Source organism: Geotrypetes seraphini, chromosome 1, assembly GCF_902459505.1.
Source record: "Geotrypetes seraphini chromosome 1, aGeoSer1.1, whole genome shotgun sequence".
NCBI classification, from domain to species: domain Eukaryota; kingdom Metazoa; phylum Chordata; class Amphibia; order Gymnophiona; family Dermophiidae; genus Geotrypetes; species Geotrypetes seraphini.
This window is the reverse complement of record NC_047084.1, coordinates 135,116,877-135,138,782: the sequence shown is the minus strand read 5'-3', so window position 1 is coordinate 135,138,782 and position 21,906 is coordinate 135,116,877. Positions and strand designations below refer to the sequence as shown.

The following is a 21,906-nucleotide window of genomic DNA, read 5'->3' as shown; positions in this document are numbered from 1 at the left end:
CATGACATTGGAGAATACAGATTGAGGGTATAGACTTAATAAGAGAATGAGGGTAAAGACTTAATAACATTGGAAGATAAATCAGGTTACATTACATTACATAGCAAGTAGTCTGTTTCCATACGTTGGTAGATAGTCGGTTTCGGTAGGATAATTTAGGTTTCAGGTAGCTTTCTTTGCCTTTCGTTTTTTTTTTTTTGTTGTTGTTTTTTATTGGTCGATTGAGGGTATGGTGCCAGGGAGTGAGCAGAGCCTGGTCGGAGAAATGGGGAAGAGGAGAGGGAGATTAGGTAGCTTGTATATACTTTTTGAACAGCAGTGTTTTGATTTCTTTATGGAATGCTTTGAGGATTTACATTCTCTAGGGCAGGAGCAGTACAGAAGCTGTAGGTTCCATGCTCCTGATCGGTCTCGCCATCCATCTTTCCAATGTGCCCAGGCTGATTCATCTCCATGAGCATCTGTAAGTAGGAACGTTTTCAGACCTTTCCTAAATGCCTAGTAGGAAATTTCTAATTCTAAATAAGATGCAAAAGATCCACAGGGGGGAGGGGGGCAACTATGTTGAAGATATAATTGAATGTAATTGGTGGTATGTACCTAGGCAGATTGCAAAATCCACCATTTACAGATATAAACTAAACTACTTAACATGCTCAGAAATAATTTTATAAAAGGTTTTTCTAGGTCTGAACCCTGTTTGACACATGAGGGCCTTTTATAAAATTACTTGCCAACAAAAGCTTACCTCCTGTAGGCATTGCTGCAGTGTAGTTTAGTTTACATGAGTACAAGCACAGAGAATATAAAAACATACTATACCGTTTCTTCTATACCGCAAATTTTAACTGGGATTCAGTGTGGTTTACAATAAGAGTGATGAGATTTACAATAGCATGTGGTAGATTCCTGACAAGAGTCTTACTGAGGGCATGAACACAGGTCAGGGTAATACAGGCAGGTTAGGGCTGTAGTTATGTGTTTGGGGAGAAGAGGTGAGTCTTTAGCCTCTTCCTGAAGATATAGTATGATTGTATTTGTCGTAGATGAAGCGGGAAGTTGTTCCAAGTCTTGGGTCCTTGGTACTTGAATGTGGATTCATGTAGTTTCTTATGAATGAGCTGTGCGGGATGGGGGAGGGGCGTTAGTTTGAAACATTGCTGTGGTCTGGTGGTGAGAAAACCTCAGAACTATTGGACTAATCTAGGAGCCACTCATATAGGCACATAGGTTCATTTTTCAACTTCTTGCAAAGACATCAGGCCTTCAAAGCTCTAAGTGAAGATGCTCTTCAACCGTGTAATCTTGTTAAAATGGTTATTCTTAGTGTACATTTTGTTGAAAATGCATGTTCATTTTTGGGGCCTTAGATGTTTTTACTAAAGTCTCCAAGTTCAACAAGACTTTTGTCAAATAGCTTGCACATTTTATTTTTATTTATGTTTAACAGGTAACAACTTCACAAGCATGGTCACTTGTTACAGAAAAGACACTGAGTACTCCAAACTACAAGGAAACGATATACCAAGAAAAAAACCCAAATGTATATTACCACCAAACTAGTCCACAATTAAGAAGAGATCCATTTCACAATACTCAACATAAGAACATAAGCAATGCCTCCACTGAGTCAGACCCGAGGTCCATCGTGCCCAGCAGTCCGCTCACACGGCAGCCCAACAGGTCCAGGACCTGCGCAGTAGCCCCCTATCTATACCCCTCTATCCCTTTCTTCAGCAGGAAATTGTCCAATCCTTTCTTGAACTCCAGTACCGTACTCTGTTCTATTACGTCCTCTGGAAGCGCATTCCAGGTGTCCACCACCCGCTGAGTAAAGAAAAACTTCCTAGCATTTGTTCTGAATCTATCCCCTTCCAATTTTTCCGAATGCCCTCTTGTTCTTATATGTTTTGAAAATTTGAAGAATCTATCTCTCTCTACTTTCTCTATGCCCTTCATGATCTTGTAGGTCTCTATCATGTCTCCTCTGAGTCTCCGCTTTTCCAGGGAGAAGAGCTCCAGCCTCTCCAATCTTTCAGTGTATGAAAGGTTTTCCATGCCCTTAATCATTCGTGTCGCTCTCCTCTGGACCCTCTCAAGTATTGCCATATCCTTCTTAAGGTACGGTGACCAATACTGAACACAGTACTCCAGGTGCGGGCGCACCATTGCCCGATACAACGGCAGGATGACTTCTTTTGTTCTGGTCGTAATACCATTTTTAATAATACCCAACATTCTGTTTGCCTTCTTCGCGGCTGCTGCACATTGCGCCGTTGACTTCATTGTTGTATCCACCAGTACACCCAAATCTCTTTCAAGGTTACTTCCCTCTAATACTAAGTAACCTTGAAAGAGATTTGGGTGTACTGGTGGATACAACAATGAAGTCAATGGCGCAATGCGCAGCAGCCACGAAGAAGGCAAACAGAATGTTGGGTATTATTAAAAAAGGAGAAAATATAAAGAAAAAATAAGCAAATGATTAAAAGTAGCAGCATATCTTTTTAATGCAGATTACTAACTTCCTCACTAATAAATAAGCTAGTTGCAGATATTCCAAAAGTCGTGCTGCCCAATCAGGACTCTGGGGATTTAGAGGCCACAAATGTAGATATAAATATTGGGGCTCATAGTGCTTAAACATTTACAAGAACAGCAAAGGGAAACTAATGTCCCTGCTTTAAAACTGCTGGCTTCAATAACAAGAACAGATGTCTTCTCTTTACTCTTTTTTCAATTACAAAAAAAAATAAAGATCTTTAAGTGAACAGTCTAGCAGGTTCCAACAATGTAAATATCTCAGGGTTAGAATCAGATCTTTAAAACCCCCCAATTAAATCTAGACTGTTTCCAGTGAGGGAGCCTTACAACAGTCCCTCTTTCTTCTTTGCCTGCTGGAGGTAATAAACTTCACAGTAGATACTGGAGGAACCTTCAAAACAGATATGACAAATTAGAGCTGATATTGCTGGCATTTGTGGAAAATTAATAAAGCTGAAATTCCTTCATCTGTTAGCATTATCCAGAGCCTCTAACTTTCTTTGTAAAGTAGTCATATCCTTAATCGCAATCATTTCTCTGAGATAAATCCTCTGGAGGGGGGGGTTCTCTACTTCTAAAAGTCGGGTTTTTTCATATTTCTATCAGTCAGTATAAAACCTTGCTGTTGCATTTCTACCTCCACTAAGGCCAATATTGGACAGACTTGTACGGTTTGTGTCCCATATATGGTGATTCAGTGTAGGATGAGCTGGAGAGGGCATCAACTGGAACTCCACTAACTTGGAACATGAGGACGTTGCTGACCAGACTTTACAGTAGATATCCTGCAAACAATGGCTTGGTTGGATAGGCTGGAGTGAGCTTAGATGGCAACTTCAGCAGTTGGAACCTAGGACAAGACCAGGTGGACAATAGTCTATGGCCCAAAAATATCAAAGAAGAGACAAGTTCATTTAATCATGTATTTTTAATGAGAATAACTAATGGGCAGATTGGATGGACCATTCAGGTCTCTATCTGCCATCATTTACTATGTTACTATGTTTTTGTCACATTCCCATTTGGCCCAAAATCGTTCCAGATGCAGAATACCTTCCTGCAAGGTTTCCAAAAAAACATATTAAGTCTCACCAATGCAAAGGAAATGTTTGCAAATTTTAAAACATCTTGACATGAATGCCACATCCCCTATCTAAACCCATAAAAAAATACAGGCCTATTTCCTTGCAGGAATAAGGAAGCCCGACATTGGCAATACCTAGCAAAACGGCAGGGAAAGAACACTGTGGCATTTAAAAAAAAAAAAACAACCCAACTAAAAAAAGGTACCTACCGTATTTGCCGGCGTATAAGACGACTTTTTAGTACCTTAAAATCCTCCCCAAAGTCGGGGGTCGTCTTATACGCCGGGTACAGTTTACATGCCCTTACTTGCGGGGCTGGATGTACTCAGTCGCGCGGCTCTTCTTCTCCCTACCTTCTCTGCTTGCAGCACAGAGCCGAACGGAAGTCTTCCCGACGTCAGCGCTGACGTCGGAGGGGAGGGAGGGCTTAAACAAAGCTTAAACAAAGCCCTCCCTCCCTCCCTCCATCAGCGCTGACGTCGGGAAGACTTCAGTTCGGCTCTGTGCTGCAGGCATGGCAGGTAAGGAGAAGGAGAGTAGCCTCGCGGTACCAAGAGAGAGGGGCGGCCGCCCCGCCCCGGTTGCAGCACAGCCGGCCAAGTTCCCTTACTTTTGTGGCACTTCCCCGACCGACCGATAACAGCCCGGGTCCGACAATCCTCCCTGCCCTGTAGCCACGAATCTAAATACCTTCTTACAGCAGCTGTAAGAAGGTAATTTAGATTCGCGGTTAAGGGCAGGGAGGTTTGTCGGACCGGGGCTGTTGTCGGTCGGTCGGGGAAGTGCCACAAAAGTAAGGGAACCTGACCGGCTGTGCTGCACCCGGGGCGGTAGAGAAGGTGTGCGGAAGAAGGGGTCGTCTTATACGGCGAGTATAACACAAAACTCTATTTTTTAACTAAAAGTTGGGGGGTCGTCTTATACGCCCAGTCGTCCTATACGCCGGCAAATACGGTAGTTAGTTTTCCATTGACCTACAGGCACTTCAAGATACAATAAGCAGCATGAACAATAAACTTTTGGCTGAGGGACTTCGAGGTAAAATAGCGCTATTCGCCGACGACGCCAAATTATGCAATGTAGTAAGCAAGAACACAACAGACAAAAGCACAGTGCCGGACGGAAACTCAATGCCCAACAGTATGGTGCACGACCTACTCCTACTAGAGCGCTGGTCCAGGACCTGGCAACTAAGTTTTAATACTGAAAAATGTAAAGTCATGCACCTTGGCAGCCAAAATCCATGCAAGACTTACACCCTTAATGGTAAGATCCTAGCGAGGACTGTAGCAGAACGTGACTTAGGGGTGATCATCAGTGAGGACATGAAGACTGCCAAGCAAGTGGAGAAAGCTTCATCTAAGGCTAGACAAATCATAGGTTGTATAAGTAGGAGTTTCGTCAGCCGTAAGCCCGAAGTCATTATGCCATTGTATAGATCGATAGTGAGACCCCATCTGGAATACTGTGTACAATTCTGGAGACTGCATTACCGCAAAGATGTGCTGAAACTTGAATCGGTTCAGCGAATGGCCACCCGGATGGTCTCGGGACTCAAGGATCTCCCATATGAGGAACGGCTGAAAAAATTGCAGCTATACTCACTCGAGGAATGCAGAGAGAGGGGAGACATGATCGAGACGTTCAAGTATCTCACGGGCCGTATCGAGGTGGAAGAAGATATCTTCTTCTTCAAAGGCCCCACGGCAACAAGAGGGCATCCGTGGAAAATCAGGGGCGGGAAACTACACGGTGACACCAGGAAATACTTCTTCACCAAAAGGGTGGTTGATCGCTGGAATAATCTTCCACTGCAGGTGGTCGAGGCTAGCAGTGTGCCTAATTTTAAGACAAAATGGGATTGTCACGTGGGATCTCTTCACAGAGAAAGGTAGGGGAGGGTTATTGGGATGGGCAGACTTGATGGGCCATGGCCCTTATCTGCCGTCTATTTCTATGTTTCTACCCTGCTGATCTCTGTCTAAGACACTAGCTCAAAGTGGAAGAGTTAAAATGTGCTAAACTACTATTGGAAAAATTAAGAGCTCTGAAAAACAGATTGAACAGATGAACTTATGCATACCAAGTAGTAGGGCAAAGGGATCCTAGCACAATTATATTTGTATGAGAATTAAAGATTTACCGAGGGCCCTATTTTTGAGCTGAATAGAACACAGATCACCAGGATTTTGAGGAACAGAGAACCAGCCTCATGCTATCTTGGAGAGTTAAGTCAAGGATCAGCAGTTTTTCAATCAGATTTTTAGACATGCATGAAAAACGTGCTGCCTTTGAAGCAACAAAGAAGAATACGATTCTTGATGGTACGTTTTTGTAAGGAAGAGCAGCATTTAGAAGTTTGAACATGGTGTTCAGGACCCAAACACTGCAGGCATCAGCTGTGAGGGTCCGTTAGAGAGAGTGCGAGAACACCGACAGCACTTTTTAAATCCCATCAGCAGGTGTGACATCAATGGGAACATCGCCTCAGCCAAATTAAACTCGATGGCTGAGACTGAACGAAAGGCCCAGCCGGGCCAAAACCCGCAGACGGGTTATTTATTTATTTTTTCTGTTTAAGAAAGAAAATAAAGAATAAAAGTAAAAATGAAACAAGAGACGCAAGAGTGGGAATGCAAGGGAAAATTCAACAGCTGTTGAAAAAACATGACTTCTTAGCTACACAAAAAACTAAGAACTGAGGGACCACGCGCCTACGTCGGGCGGGAAGGCACTCGTGCATGCACGGTGTGAGATTTCGTGAACTTTCTGAAGTCTTAAAGTGCCGATGCACTTTTAATGTGTCCGTACTTGGACTCCGTCAGCGACGTCACCCACATGTGAGAATATTCTGCCTGCTTGTCTTGGGATAATGTGCATTTCATGCTTGTGACCTGCCTGGGTTATATATAGGCAGGATAGAAATTTAAAGACAGACAGAAAACTACCAGACTACATCTCCTGAAGGGAGGCAACCAGGCTACATTCCTTGGACAACCTTGCACTCCGAAATGGCAAGTTCTTTTGAACTTTACCCTGAAGCTACCAAGACAACTTATGGATGGGCTGGAAAATGACTCCAGTCCCTACAACATGATCTAACCCCAGAAAGCCTTAATAAATACTCCTGGTATTACAGCAGTTTGAGGTCAAAGGTCTGGATTTTCCCAAATCCTCAGCCAATTTCTACATATCTTCACCAAATAAATGTCTTTTGGCAGCAGGAAGTTTGCTGGGGTGATTCTTGGGACACTGCATCTGCTAACCAATTTTTTAGCCACAGCCAGTGCAGGCTGAAATCCTAATAAAGTCAAAAAGAACATCTGCTAAATATGCTACCCCCAACTCAAGCCTCACTGCTTCAAAGGCAGCCAGATCCAAGTTTAGCAGGGCTCTTGCTGCAAGGCTGCCACAAACAGCCACCTAAACCTCATGCACAAAGGAGCTAAAAGGCCTGCTTCAGCAGCTGCTCCATTTTCTTGTCATGAAGCTTCAACACTACCCCCTCTTCCTAAGGGAATGAAAGTCTTTATTAGCACCGGTTAAGGTATCAACTTTGGGGATGCCAAAAACTTGTCCAAGTCTTCGTATGGGAGGGAATAGCTGTCCCACAACTTTAGTGCCCAAATGTTGTATCATGAGGTTCCCATGCCATGAGGACCATCTGAGATAGGGCCTTATGAAGGAGAAAGGCCTCTGAGAGCAAATGAACAGCCTGCAGGATGGGGGGAGGGGTCTCATTCAGAGACTTAAGAACATAAGAATTGCCGCTGTTGGGTCAGCCCAGTGGTCCATCGTGCCCAGCAGTCTGCTCATGTGGCGGCCCTTGGTCAAAGATCAGTGCCCTAACTGAGACTAGCCCTACCTGCGTACGTTCTGGTTCAGCAAGAACTTGTCTAACTTTGTCTTGAATCCCTGGAGGGTGTTTTCCCCTATGACAGACTCCAGAAGAGCATTCCAGTTTTCTACCATTCTCTGGGTGAAGAACTTTCTTACATTCGTACGGAATCTATCCCCTTTCAATTTTAGGAAGTGCCCTCTCGTTCTCGTTCTGGGTGAACAACCTGTCCTTATCTACTAAGTCTATTCCCTTCAGTATCTTGAATGTTTTGATCATGTCCCCTCTCAATCTCCTCTGTTCGAGGGAGAAAAGGCCCAGTTTCTCTAATCTTTCACTGTACGGCAACTCCTCCAACCCCTTAACCATCTTAGTCACTCTTCTCTGGACCCTTTCAAGTAGTACCGTGTCCTTCTTCATGTACGGCGACCACTGCTGGATGCAGTACTCCAGGTGAGGGCGCACCATGGCCCGGTACAGTGGCATGATAACCTTCTACGATCTGTTTGTGATCCCCTTCTTTATTATTCCTAGCATTCTGTTTGTTCTTTTCGCCGCCACTGCACATTGCGCGGACGACTTTGATTTGTCGTTCATAACTCCCAAGTCTCTTTCCTGGGAGGTCTCTCCGAGTAACGCCCCGGACATCCTGTATTCGTGCATGAGATTTTTGTTACCTACATGCATTACTTTACACTTATCCACGTTGAACCTCATCTGCCATGTTGATGCCCATTCCTCAAGCCTGATTATGTCACGTTGCAGATCTTCGCAATCCCCGTCTTCACTACTCTGAATAACTTTATATCGTCCGCAAATTTAATCACCTCACTTGTCGTACCAATGTCTAGATCATTTATAAAGATGTTGAAGAGCACGTGTCCAAGCATCGAGCCCTGCGGCACCCCACTGGTGACACTCTCCAGTCCGAGTATTGTCCATTTACCCCCACTCTCTGTTTCCTATGATCCAGCCAATTTTTAATCCACGCAAGTATTTCACCCTCAATTCCATGGCTCGCAATTTTCTGAAGTAGTCATTCATGCGGAACCTTGTCAAACGCCTTCTGAAAATCCGGATATACAATGTCGACCGGGTCGCCCTTGTCTATCTGCCTGTTTACTCCCTCGAAGAAGTGCAGCAAGTTCGTCAGGCAAGATCTGCCTTTGCTAAAACCATGCTGACTGGTCCTCATCAGCCCGTGTCCATCAAGGTGATCAATGATGGGGTCCTTTATCAGCGACTCTACCATCTTTCCCGGTACCGAGGTCAGACTCACCGGTCTATAGTTTCCTGAATCTCCCCTCCAACCTTTCTTGAAGATTAGCGTAACATTCGCCACCTTCCAGTCTTCCGGAATCTTTCCCAATAGACAGATTGGCTATTAGTTGAAGCAATTCAGCTATGGTCCCTTTCAGTTCCTTGATGACCCTCGGATGGATGCCATCCGGTCCCGGGGATTTATCGCTCTTAAGCCTATCAATCTGCCTACACACCTCCTCTAGACTTCTAGAAAGTCATGCCAGGGATAATGAGGGTCTCGACAACCTGATCAATAAGCATCAGCAGCTCCATCACTGAGGAGTCATCTTGCTCCAAAGACAATTCACCAGACTCAGGTGAACACTACCTGGGGGGGGGGGGGGGGGAACCCTCCTCCAGGGTCACTGAGAAAAATTTTTTAGCTCTGTATGCTCAGTACAATTGCTGTAGAGGTTTTGGCTCACTTGTGACACTTAGGCCTCAACACAGACAAAGAAGGGAACTTTCCTGGTTAGTCAAGTGACCAAGGAACATCTTGACCCCACTATGACCTCTGGAGTCTTTCCAATTCTGCCCTAATCCCCTCAGAGAGGGCCTGTACAAAGTAAAGTCCCAGGTATCTGAAGTTCATCAGAAGGTCCCTCCAAACTGTTGATCCAGGTAGAGGAAACCTGCACCCCCCACCCAACAGAAAAGGCCCTGAAGTTGAAGAGGAAGCACAGGAGTTATGGGAACCAGCTACAAAATAGCTGCTATTCCCATCCACAATGGCTCTCCAACCATTTTATGACTCACATAATCACTTCTAAAGGAATACACAGCTTGTTCCACCACTGCTGCTTGTAGCTCCTCAGTTGGTGAATCATCCATCCATACTGCATCAGGAACAAAAAGAAGCCAGTAGTAAACTACATGCGCTAGCTCCTGTACCCAAGCCAGTGAGACTGCAGAACTGCCCACCTGAGCCCTCTGCTGTACTACTATGCTGGCTGTAATCCCTTAGAGAGCAGTGCTGGACAACTAACTTTAGGAGTCAAAATCCAAAATGTCTAACTAGAGAGCAAGGGGGGGGAGGAGAATGGAAAGGAACAGAGACAGACCACCACCTTACTTCACTGGTAGAAGCTCCTAGGGACCATCACTAAGCCTTGACTCCCTAGGGAGATTTGTAGTGAGGCAGAGGGATAAACCACTCCAAGCTCAACCACAAAAGGGATCTATTGACTGATCCCCAGAAGTATCAACCTTGGATTCAACCTAAAATTGTGACCTGCAGGAGGCAGCTAGAAGACAGACCTATTCTAATCTTCTGTTGTACAAGTATGACTTGAATCATCTGCTAGAGGCAGAAAAATACTGAACTGTTCCAGACTGCACCATTCCTTCTAGCTATGATTTTCATCAAAATATTTAAATTTCTCTGTCTCCCATCAGCTGGTATGGGTAGGGGGAGCGAGGAATACAGTTCACTGGCCTGAACTGGTTTAGCAAGATAAGGGGGAAGAGGAAGCAGATGGAGAAATATGTTGCGTTTTGTCTGGCATAATTTTTGAAATATTTTTGTTGGGCACAATAACTAAAATTTGAACTGTTGCTACAGAAATGACCAGGCTATCAATTAAAATAAGATACTGAATGGATCAGCCTCTTTGAATTGTCAATTTTGAAAAGTTAGATTTCTAGAATTCCTCATAACACAGCGATGGTCTATTAAAAAGTTTTTCTCCTCTTTGAGAAACAGCACAGCAAAAACAGGTACATAAAGCATAAAAATAAGGTCTGCTAGTTGAAGATCCAATCATTTCTCAAGATAAAATGGAATCCAATCTGACAACATAAGCTGTTCCACTAAAGAGTTGGGGAGGGAGGGGGGGCAGAAAAACAGGAGTCTTCCACTTTTGTCTAGACAAATGTCCGTCTCCTTTTAATACTCACTTCATTATTTGCGATTTCACTTGGTGTAGGCCAGTTAGTTATGTCACTAAAGTCGCTAGCCTGTGAAAACAAACCAGATAAAAATCTGTTAATTCTAAAATCTTAATCCACCTCCTAAATCGGAAGGCTGCTTTTTGAAAAACTAAGAAAAAAATTTCAGTAATCCTACAGCTAACAACCAGGGAAGCTTGGTTCAAATCCTGCTCCTTGCAATCTTGAATAAGTCACTTAACCCTCCATTGCCTTAGGTACAAACTTAGACTGGAAACCATTAAGGGATATGGAAATTCTTAGTGTACCTGAATTTAATTCAACTTACGTTATTAAAGAAAGATGGGAGGTAAATTTAGGATTTGAGGAATATTTTGTTTAGCAACCTCCTGCTTTTTCCAAATGCTACTTCAAATCAAACGTCTCCAAATGGAGCTACATGAGCCATATCTATGGTTATCTGGCAGGAGGGCTTCCATTTTTAGATTCCCATTTGCTTTTACAAAAGAAAAAAAACAACAAAAAAAATTATGACACGAGAATGTCCTCAATTCCCTTTGGAAAGCAGCACACATGCAGCCATGAAATCACAATCAGAGTAAACAAATGTTGCCTTAGCATATATAATGTGGCCAAATGTCATTCTGCTGTCTTCTGTGAAGTTGTACTTGGCGTTGTTCTTCTAAACAATCACGAGATAGGAGCTGTAAAGCTTTAAAACAGAACATGGGTGATATCTGTGCCATTAGTGTCTCTTAAGGTTAAAACTAAATCCATAGCCCAGAGAGGTAAAAATACTCTCTGGAATTGGTGCCAGGCAAAAAAAGTGGGGGACAACCAATCTCCTGAATTCTTCTTCATTAAAACTCAATAAAAATAACAAAAATTGTCCCATCTTAATTCAAATGGTGAACTCAATATTGTTGATTAATTCAGGGTTCACTCTATACCAAGGGATGAGCAACCTCTGTCCTTGAGGGTTGTAACACAGTCAGGTTTTCAGGATTTCCCCAATGAAGACGCATGGGATCTATTTGCATGCATGCATTGCCTCCATTGTACATAAACAGATCTCATGCATATTCATTGAAGGAATCCTGAAAACCCCACTGGGTTGTAGCTCTCAAGATTGCCCATCCGTGATCTACATATCTTAAGACCATTCATTATCCAATAATTTGGGATGCTATTTAAGATTATTTAAAATAGCAGTTATTGGATAACGCCAATCCATATTATTCTGAAGTTTCAACTGTTCTTCCAGCTGGACCATGGCAACTGTATTCAGCACCAACTAGCCTTTGGTCTCGCATTCTTTTTTGTGCTCTATTGCCATGATGTAATATTTTATTTCATCTATTGCAATATATAAAATGTAGGTAGACAAGTTATTGCTTAGTAGTTTTTGGAGTGTTAATTGCTTTGGAAGAAAGATTTTTCCTGTTATTAGCTCTGATGTCTGATCAATTAATTTTGTGTTTGCTAAGTCTTGGTGCAGAGATGTTTTAACATTTGAGCCAAAACTTGAGCATTCCCATCTGGGCTCCTCCTAACTTTGTTTCCAGCACTTTTGCTGTAACTTTGTGCTATTTCTAATTTTGAAGTTTGCTTTCTCTGTTCTTCCATATGAAGGGTTCATAACACCACAAGATGTGCTATGTTTGGATACATCTGAAGTTATATGGTTGATTACATTAGAAGTTAAATCTCTGTACACCACGATTCCTCAAAAACCTTCATCAATCTCTCCAATGCCTTATCTTTAGAGATTACACCCAGTACAGGTTCCAACTCAATTTATCGTCTGACTGAAATAGCAATAAAGCACAGATACTTACCTGTAGCAGGTGTTCTCTGAGGACCCAGTATAGACACTGCCAAGTACAGTCACTTTGTCACTTTAAATCTTTAGGCAGTGCCCATACCACGCACGTGCCAGTGCCTTCCCGTCTGACGTCAGCTCACGGAACCATCAGTTCATTAAAAAAAAAAAAAAAACAACTAAGATGCCAACCAAGGGAGGTGGGTGGGTTGTGAAAATAATATGTCTGCTTGTCCTTGTAGAAAGCAAAGCTACTTACCTGTAGCAGGTGTTTTCCAAGGACAGCAGGTGCATATTCTCATATGTGGGACTCCCAAGCTGCCAGGATCATATCTCTAGAAGAGGTTTAAACATTGAATATACAAGAGCCTAGCAAAACCCTATAGGGTTGAAGGGATAGTTGGCTTTAAAGTAGAGAATAGGTTTTTCAGAACTGCTTGCCCAAACCAGTTGTCTCTTCTGGAGTTGTGTTCTAAACAGTAGTGAGACGTAAGCATGTGGACTGAAGACCAATCAGCTACTCTGCAGATTTCTTAACAGATGCACATCGAAAATGAGCCACTAAAGCAGCCATCATATGGCATTTAAGTATCAATCCGGCCTGAGTATATGCAAAGCAGATACAGTTCACTAGTCATGTAGAGAGAGATGGCTCTTTTGGATACAGCAATGCCCAGCCTATTAGGATCAAAGGCCACAAAGAGCTGGGAGGACCTTCTTTGTGGCTTAGTGCGGTCCAGTTAGTATGCCAGTCTTCCTCTTTCTCCATTTTACTGCAAAGAGCCTTATAAACATAGAAACATAGAAGATGACGGCAGAAAAGGGCTATAGCCCATCTAGTCTGCCCACTCTAACAACCCCACCACCTTGAATTTACCCCCCTAGAGATACCACATGTGTATCCCCTCTACATTTTATTACCTCCCTAGAGGTAAAGGATATGCTCTGTAGTTCAGACTTACGACTGGGGTAGAAAAGTATCAGAAGGTATGCCAAAGAATTCTTCTGCTGACAAAATTCAATGAATTGTAAGCCGCTTTGAGTGAATCTCTTCATGAAAAGATAAATGAAAAACTAAAAAAGATAAATGAAAAAAGTGGTTTGAGATATCCGAGTCAGACTCAAAACTCTCTTTCCTAGGCGAATCTAGGAGTGTGCATCGAGGAGTATTGAGGCAGGGGTTGATGCTCTGATGCAAGAGAACATTTGCCAATGATGACACATGCAGTGAATAGGTTAATGCAACCCCAATGCTCGACGTCGAGCAGAGGTGTATGACCTTGTCCTTGATGGACACCTCAATATATCCTTGGGCTGGGCTGAAGCAGTCATGGATGTCTTTAAAGCCTGTGCAGACTACATCTGCAGTAGCCCCAATAGCTCTTGTTTAACTCCTCTTGGAGAGTCAATCTGCGGTGCATGTGGTCTGGGTGTGGGAAACTTCAATGTTGAGGCACGCCTGAGAGGAGACATGATCTACAGCAATGGAGAGCAATGTACGGTGTAGAGATGCTTATTATGCATAGAGGAGGTGGCTGTCTGGGACATCATGCCATGGCTAAAAGGGAAAGAATGTTTATGCTACTTAGCTTTCTTTTGTACTACCTCCCCTGATGAGTGAGGCATAGAGAAAGATGATATTGAGACTTGCCTTTGAAGAGAGCATGATGCTTGATGCTCTTTTTTTTTAAATTTATTTATTCAATCTTCTATCTATACCATTCTCCCAGGAGAGCTCAGAATGGCCGCATGCAGCCCCGTGAAGTATTTTGTACAGCCCCGGTCGAGGGCGATGCAGTATTTTCCTCTGCTGCCCCATGGGTGTTTACCGTCTTGCTGACTCCCTCCTCTGTCTTGCTGCAGCGTTTGTGAGGCCCCAGAAAATTTTTTTTCGGCCAATGCGGCCCAGGGAAGCCAAAAGATTGGACACCCCTGGTTTACATGAATTTATTCAAGTACTCAAGCATTTTTCCCTGTCTGTCCTGACTGGCTCACAATCTAGCTAATGTACCTGAGGCAATGGGGAGATTAAGTGACTTGCCCAGGCTCACAAGGAGCAGCGTGGGTTTGAACCCACAATCCCAGAGTGCTGAGCTTGTAACTTTAACCACTGCGCCACACTGCGGTATCTGTGAATGCAGCGTCAATACCGATGTTGATGCAGGATATGTGTTGGGTGCTGAATCTCTTGCCATGCTCGAAGTTGATGCCGAACTAAAAAGTCTTTCACAATAAAGTGTCCGCTTTTGTATACACAGACAGAGGTCACAATGAATGACAAGATGGTCAAAGCTTGAAATGGTCCAATTATAGCAAGTATATTTTTAGAAGCCGCTCAGCACCCTCTGACACACAAAGTTAAAAGGTTCAATGGCCTGGGGGTCTCAAGTGAAAAGTATATCGATATCAGTTGATGCTCTCTGGGGCATAAAAGATCTCAAAGTGACCCAAAGGCTAAAAAAAAAAAAATTAAAAAAATGAAGAAAATTTACACAAATTCCAAGGGAATGACTAAAAAATGAGAAAAATGAATTATGAAGAAAAGTACAATAAAGTGAAACCAAGAAAGATACCTAAGTTTGACAAACTGAGGAGAAACAGAAGACGCTGATCCCACGAGCCAACATCAGACGAGAAAGTGGCAGTATGGGAACTGCCGGAAAGATTTAAAATGACTGTGCACTTGGCAATGTCTGTACCACTGCAGCTGGACAGTGGAGATTTCTGCTTCAGACAAGCATATAGGATTCTTCAGTCACTTGTTTCTTCAGGCTATCTTTAGACAGGCTCTGAGAGCCTGAAACCCTCAACCCCACTAGTGCCTCATGCGTCTATGGGGGGGGGGGGGGGGAAGAAACGCAGCAAGCATGCATTTTTAGTGGGGATGCATCTGGCACACACTACAGTTCTCTGTACCAAGACAGGGCAACTCAGCCTGAAAAATCAGGGGTGAGCCGAGCTCCCAAGGGAATGCACCCTGAACTATCCTGAGAATTACTGCAGGCTGGCTAGGTAGGTGCCCTGCAAAAGGGTTGATCCCCCAGCTACAGTACTCTGATCCAGAGACTGTTATCTTCTCCCAGGCAGAAACCCTGGGAACCTCTGAAGCACCAGGAAGTCTCAAAAGTTGAATAGAAAGCCCAAAAATAACAAAATCAGATGCAGAGCAGATAAGACACCTTTTCAACTTGCTAATAAGAAAGAAAAACTGAAGCGCTGAGGTGGAGTTGAAAAATGTAGATGCCTTCTGCAATCCTCATGGATGAAGGGAAGAAACCCACTTGTCATGACTCGCGTCTCTTTTGCACTGGAAAGTCATTTAAGCAGCATAATATGGACAGAGATTGCTATTGCTAGGCAGCATCCACCTGATAAGGCAAAGGCAATAACCAAACGAAGAGATGAGAGAATCCAATTTCTTTGAAATATGAAATTTGTTTGGTTAGGTAAAACTCCTAGAATCGCTTTAGTATCTTTACAAAAACCAATTGCGGAGGGTGGGGTAAATTTTCCCAATTTTTATAGGTATCATCAAGCCTATATTTTGTGCCAGGGTATGTATTGGGTCCTCCCAGAGCTCATTGATAATACCCCAGATTGGTTGTGGTTGGAATGGCGACTCATGTTTCCTCTGTGTTTATATCATGTTCTCAGTACTAAAATGCCTAGATTGTATAAAGAAAACAAAATATTAATGGATACATGGAAAACCTTACGATGTGTCAGTAATTTATCACCTGTTCCAATACATAAATCGACAAATCAATCTATATGACTAAACTCCAAGATTCAAATTGGCGGTTTTAAGGTCATCTGGAAGCATTGGATGATGTTATTTCTAATGGTAATCTGCTTGATGTTTCACAGTTGCAGCATAAATATTGTCTTAATAAATCACAAAGCTTTAGATGGTTTCAACTGAAGTAGGAAAAATGAAAAAATCTTAACAATCAATATAGTTTGAAGTTCTTATGCTTTCAGGTGGACTTCCTGGGGCACCAGGCCACACAGTGGTATAAATTGTTAGCTGAATTTGCAAATAAGAAACCAAAAACTGGTCTTAGGGATATCTGGAGTATTGAGATTAAGCACCAAATTTCTGCGTCTCAATGGCCACGAATTTGGACTTGGAAGATGAGATGTACAATGTCGGTATCTATGAGACAAATATGTTTTTTTCTGTTACATAGAGCATTCTGGATCCCGGTTCGTTTACAAAAGTTGAATAGCTCTATGTCAAATAGATGTTGGCATTGTCATCTCGAAGCAGGGACTTTAGATTATTTATTATTCTACTATCCTTTTATTATGGCATTTTGGAAATCAATATGGGGCCAAATTAATTGTTTGTTGAAAAATCCAGTGGCATCGTCTTATGATACTATATTATTTGGCATGATTACGAGGGCTAAAAGCCAAATATCATCTAAGAACAACAGGCTTTTGTTAATAATGACAGGAGTCGCCATACAACAAATTACAAGCAATTGGAAGAATTGGAAAAGGCTTAATTATAGCTTTTGGTGGAATTCATTGTGTCATATGTATAAAATGGAAAGGACATTGGCCATTCAGAAAGGGAATTTTAAGCGGTTTCAGGAGATTTGGGAGCCATTAGCAAAATATTGTGATGTTTAAATAGTGTTTACCCCTTTAAATATGCACATCCGGAAGGGGGGAGGTAGGGGGATGATAGGTTAATGTATTTTTAATAATTGATATGGGCTGATAATAGATATTTTATGTATGGACATGGTAATTGATAAGGGGGAGGGGGATTCAATTCTGAAATGTATATTACAAGAATATTAATTGTGATATTTGAGCATAAAATGTTGTATTTATTGTTACACTTATTGTAAGTATTGAAATTAATAAAGAATTGGAAAAAAAGGAAATAATTTCTATATGATATGTATGATTGCATATGTTATGGGAGGGTTGGGATTAAATCTTATGTATTAATGTTAAGTGATAGATATTCAAGTGATGCATTCAATTTTATTTGTCAATTATTTATACACTTGATGTAAGTTGTAAAATGAATAAAGAATTAAAAAAAAAAAAGAATACAAAAAGATTCAACATGGCTGTATTTCAGCTTATGTCACCTGCATCATTCGATTGACTGTTTGAGTTTGCGGAGACCTCCCTCCTCTTATCTTGTTGGGTCCTGTACACCTCTATCATTGAGAAACACATTATCAAAGTGCTGCTGCTTTGCTCTCCTTTCAGGTTATTTACTGTCCAAAACAAAACAACCCCCCCACACACACACACACACAAGATCCATCTTACTTCTCCTTTATTATTTGTATAGCTTTTTCTATTTTTATTTCTGAAAAGCTATACAGTGACAAAATTAAGATGGCAAAAAAAAGATCAAGGAGGAGCTGTAACTACAAGGTGTGTTCAAAAAGTTCCAGGACTGATTTTATAACAATGTATTAAACAATCTTACAACTTATTCCATTGGGTCCCCTTCAAAGCATTCCCCTTCCCTACGTATACACTTTTCCCAACGTCGTTTCCACTTCTGGAAAAAAATCTTTAAACACACCTTCTGGAATCACCAAAAGTTGCTGAATCAAATTTTGCTTTATGTCTTCAATGGTGTTGAATCGCTTTCCTTTCAGCAAGGATTTAAGTTTGGGAAACAAGAAGTCAGCAGGGGCCAAGTCAGGAGAGTAAGGTGGCTGGGGAAGAACCGTTATCGCGATTTTGTGCACAATTTGCAGTTGTTCTTCTAGTCGTCAGTCATCAACCATGCGACAAACTTTGCCACAACGTAAGACATTTCCAACTTTTCTGTCAGAATTTTGTGACATGAACCAATAAAATGTTGCATTCCTCTGCCAATTCTCTAACAGTCCGACTAGCGTGCACAACCACCCTCATCAGTTGACGTTGATGGTCTTTCAGTTTGCAAATCGTCTTTCACTGATTCACGACCACTACTAGTGTTGCCCAATTCAGGAAAAAAATTTTGATTCAGCCTATTGAATCAATTTTTCGATTCGATTTTCCTGCCCAATTGAGTGGGTTTTTTTTCAAATATCCTGGAGGGTTTATTTTATAGCTTTTTCACCCCCCTTTGGCTTCTCCTAACCACACGGCACTGTGGTGTAAACAAAATAAAAAAAACAAAAAAGACTTTTCATCTCTCTGTTAAATCCCAGCTCACATTTGAGGTCTAATACCACCTCTGGCAGGATACACATTTCAAATCTGACATATTGTAATCACAAAATAGAAAATAAAATTATTTTTTCTACCTTTTGTTGTCTGGTCATTATTCAAATCTTGTTGGTCCTAGGCTCTGGTTGTCTTCTGATAAATTGCTTGCCAGGGTCGCCTTCTTTCTTCTTTGTCCATGCTAACCATCCATCTTCTATCTCTGACCTCCCCTTCCGTTTCCCTTCCCTCCCCTGGAGGTCTGGAATCTTTCCTTTTTTTCGTCTCCATCCCCAGATCCACCTTTTCTCAACTACCCTTTCATCCAGCATCTCTCCCTCCTTCCCCGCTACCCCAGGGTCCACCATCTCTCCCTTTCTCTTCCCAACTACCCTATCAAGCATCTCTATCCCCCTCCACATAATCCCTTGTGTCCAATTTCTCTCCCTTTCTGTTCCTTCCCTCTCTAAATCCCATTGTCAACCATATCTCTCCCTCTCCTCTGTTTTTAGACCTATTATTTCTTCCCCCCAGAGTCCGACATATGCACGTCTCTTTGAACCCCCCTTCCCTCTCTCCATGTACTTCTACACCAGGGTTCCCCCTCCCCAAAGCATGCACCCCACCCCTGAAGGCCTGCACTACCCCCTGAAAGCCTGCCTGTCTCCCCGGAAGGCCTGTACCACCACCCAAGAAGGTCTGCTTCCCCCTATCCATTTACCTAATTCCGGCAGCGGAGCAGCCTGCAGAGAGGATCGCCGGTACTTTAGCGATCCTTGCAGGTTTCCATAGGCCTTCGGAGCTGTCTTCCCTCTGCCGCAGTCCCGCCCCCTCCTCTGACATCAGAGGCAGGTCCGTGGCAGAGGAAACAGCTCCGGAGGCCGATGGCAACCTGCAAGGATCGCTAAAGTACCGGAGAACCTCTCTGCAAGCTGCTCCGCTGCCGGAATTAGGTAAATGGAAACCAGCGGGAGGCCAGCGGGGAAGCTGGACACCAGCATTTCCCGACTGACCCTTCCCCCTCTAAAGTGGGAGTGGCAGCGGCCGGCCAGCAAGAGGCAGTGCTACTGCTCCTGCTTTAGGGGGCGAGGGGGAGGGTCAGTCACTAAATCGGGAGGCCGATTTTTTTTATTTTTAAATTGATTCGAATCGATTCACCCAAAGTGAATTGGTGAATCGATTTGAATCGTGAATCGGGCAGCACTAATGAATACCATTCAAAGCATCTTCCACAACTCATGACATGTTCCCCATAAGCCACTTCCAACATTCATAAGTTTCTTTAGCGGTCTTACCCAATTTAAAACAGGACTTCACGCTGTAATGCTGCTCATTGAGGTCGCACATGATGAAAAATGGCTAATCACGAAAACATACTTTCACAAAATCTGCTGTAGCTTGGAGACAAACAGATGTCAACTAATGGAAAAAAGGAGGTTACTTGTGAAGTTTCAAGCTACTCAACACCACCTAGCGCGTCTCAAAAGAACTTCCCTTTAGCAAGCAATTCACACTGTGCTGGAACTTTTTGAACAGATCTCATAAACCCCCTTGTTCCTCTGGATGAGACTCCTTTATGCAACCTGATGATTTTTCCTAATGGTGTCTCACTTTAACAAGGCCAAGTTTTTTCTTTTGGATGACTTCCTGTCTGCACTCTTATTTCCTTCTTTCCTCTTTTTGACTTCTGTTACCCATTCAAGATTGGTAAAAATGTACCAAATGTTTAAATTAAATTAGTCTTCCTCCATACAGAACACTGTCAATCTATTCAAGCTCCACAGTAGTTTCTGCTTTTATTAGTTTGTTTTTCATTCCTTCCCTTCAAATGTCATCAGATGTAAGGACAAACTTACCAATTTACTATCATTCCATATGTCCAGTGAAAAAAAATATATTGTCACTATTATCAACCCCTACCTTGCCAGGCTTCCTCTGTTTAGGTTTTCCTGCTTTTATAATTTTGGAACTGTGAAGTTCTAAAAAGGAGAAAAAAGAAATTAAAAAAATAATTTAGTAGTAAAGGAAAACAAACATTTTTACATGCATCACATCCAAATCATTAAATACTGGAACCCATCCCTATTAAATTCACATTAAAATACAAGTGTATTTATAAGTATTTCCATGTACCTCTGTGCTTCCAAAAGCTGTCCTTAGGAATGCCCTATCAACTGAGTTTTCAGGATATTCATAATGAAAATCTATAAGATCATCTTACTTCAAAAGGACTGCCTGGTATGTAATTTCATATACACTAGACACCATATTTACCATACTAGGTTTACCATTTATTTTTTTATTTTAGTATTTATATACCACTTATAGCCTAAGTGGTTTATATTCAGGTACTCAAGCATTTTCCCCTCTCTGTCCCAGTGGGCTCACATTCTATCTAATGTACCTGGGACAATGGGGGGGATTAGGTGACTCCATTTCTGCCTTGATATATTTTTAAAATTACTTCCAAATATATTTGATTAACCTTAACATGCTAATGTAATTTTGAACATTTTTTGTAATACCGTTGTCTGTATAGTCTCATCCTCTGTAAACCACTCTGAACTGTTTGTGGTATTGCGGTATATAAAAATAAAGTTATTATTATTACTTGACAATTTTCCATGAGGTATAACTCTTTATAGTTTATAAATCTTTCCTTTTTGCTAAGTCTTAATAATAATACTGTTTTATTTTACTTTTGTGATTATGATAAAACATACCATGGGCCTCAAAATAGTACCTGGCGGGCCACATGTGGTATCTGGCGGGCCACAAGTTTGAGACCACTGCTTTTGACCAACTAACGTCCTCCATGACAGACATATTACACAGGACACTTAAAGTAGTAGCAACATGGATGAATAATCAAACTGAAACTGAACCCAGACAAGACAAAATTCATTCTCCTCGAAAATAATAAAACCCCAACTATAACAAATCTAGTAATAAACTCAGTCACATACAACCCACTCTACAACTTCTAGGAATGACAATAGACAGATGCTGTACCATGCAACCACAAATCAACAAAACAATACAAAAATCATTCACGGTCATGAGAAACGTAAGGCAAGTTCGAAAATTCTTCGACAGAAAACAATTCCAGCTTGGTCCAGTCCCTAGTCCTAGGTCTCTAGACTACTGCAACATACTCTATCTCCCCTGCCCCACAACCATGATAAAACAACCACAAAAAAACACAGCGCTAAGACTTATCTATTCCCTGAGGAAACATGACCATATCACGGCGG

At 42.2% G+C, this 21,906-nt stretch overlaps 1 protein-coding gene across 4 annotated transcripts in view; it reads right to left on the bottom strand.

Annotated features, from left to right (window-relative positions):
• Window positions 1-21,906, bottom strand: part of LARP1B (La ribonucleoprotein 1B) — a 277,107-nt gene that overhangs the window by 235,937 nt on the left and 19,264 nt on the right. For 3 of the 4 annotated variants that reach the window (XR_004538886.1, XM_033939051.1, XM_033939060.1), the window contains exons 2-3: window positions 20,573-20,631; window positions 10,666-10,725 (exon numbers count right to left, since the gene is read on the bottom strand). Coding sequence is in view for 3 of the 4 variants with exons in the window: in XM_033939051.1 (XP_033794942.1) it covers window positions 10,666-10,725; window positions 20,573-20,631 (119 nt within the window). In the remaining variant the exon portion in view is untranslated. The remainder of the gene's footprint in view (window positions 1-10,665; window positions 10,726-20,572; window positions 20,632-21,906) is intronic. The other variant, XM_033939069.1, reaches the window with a different exon arrangement.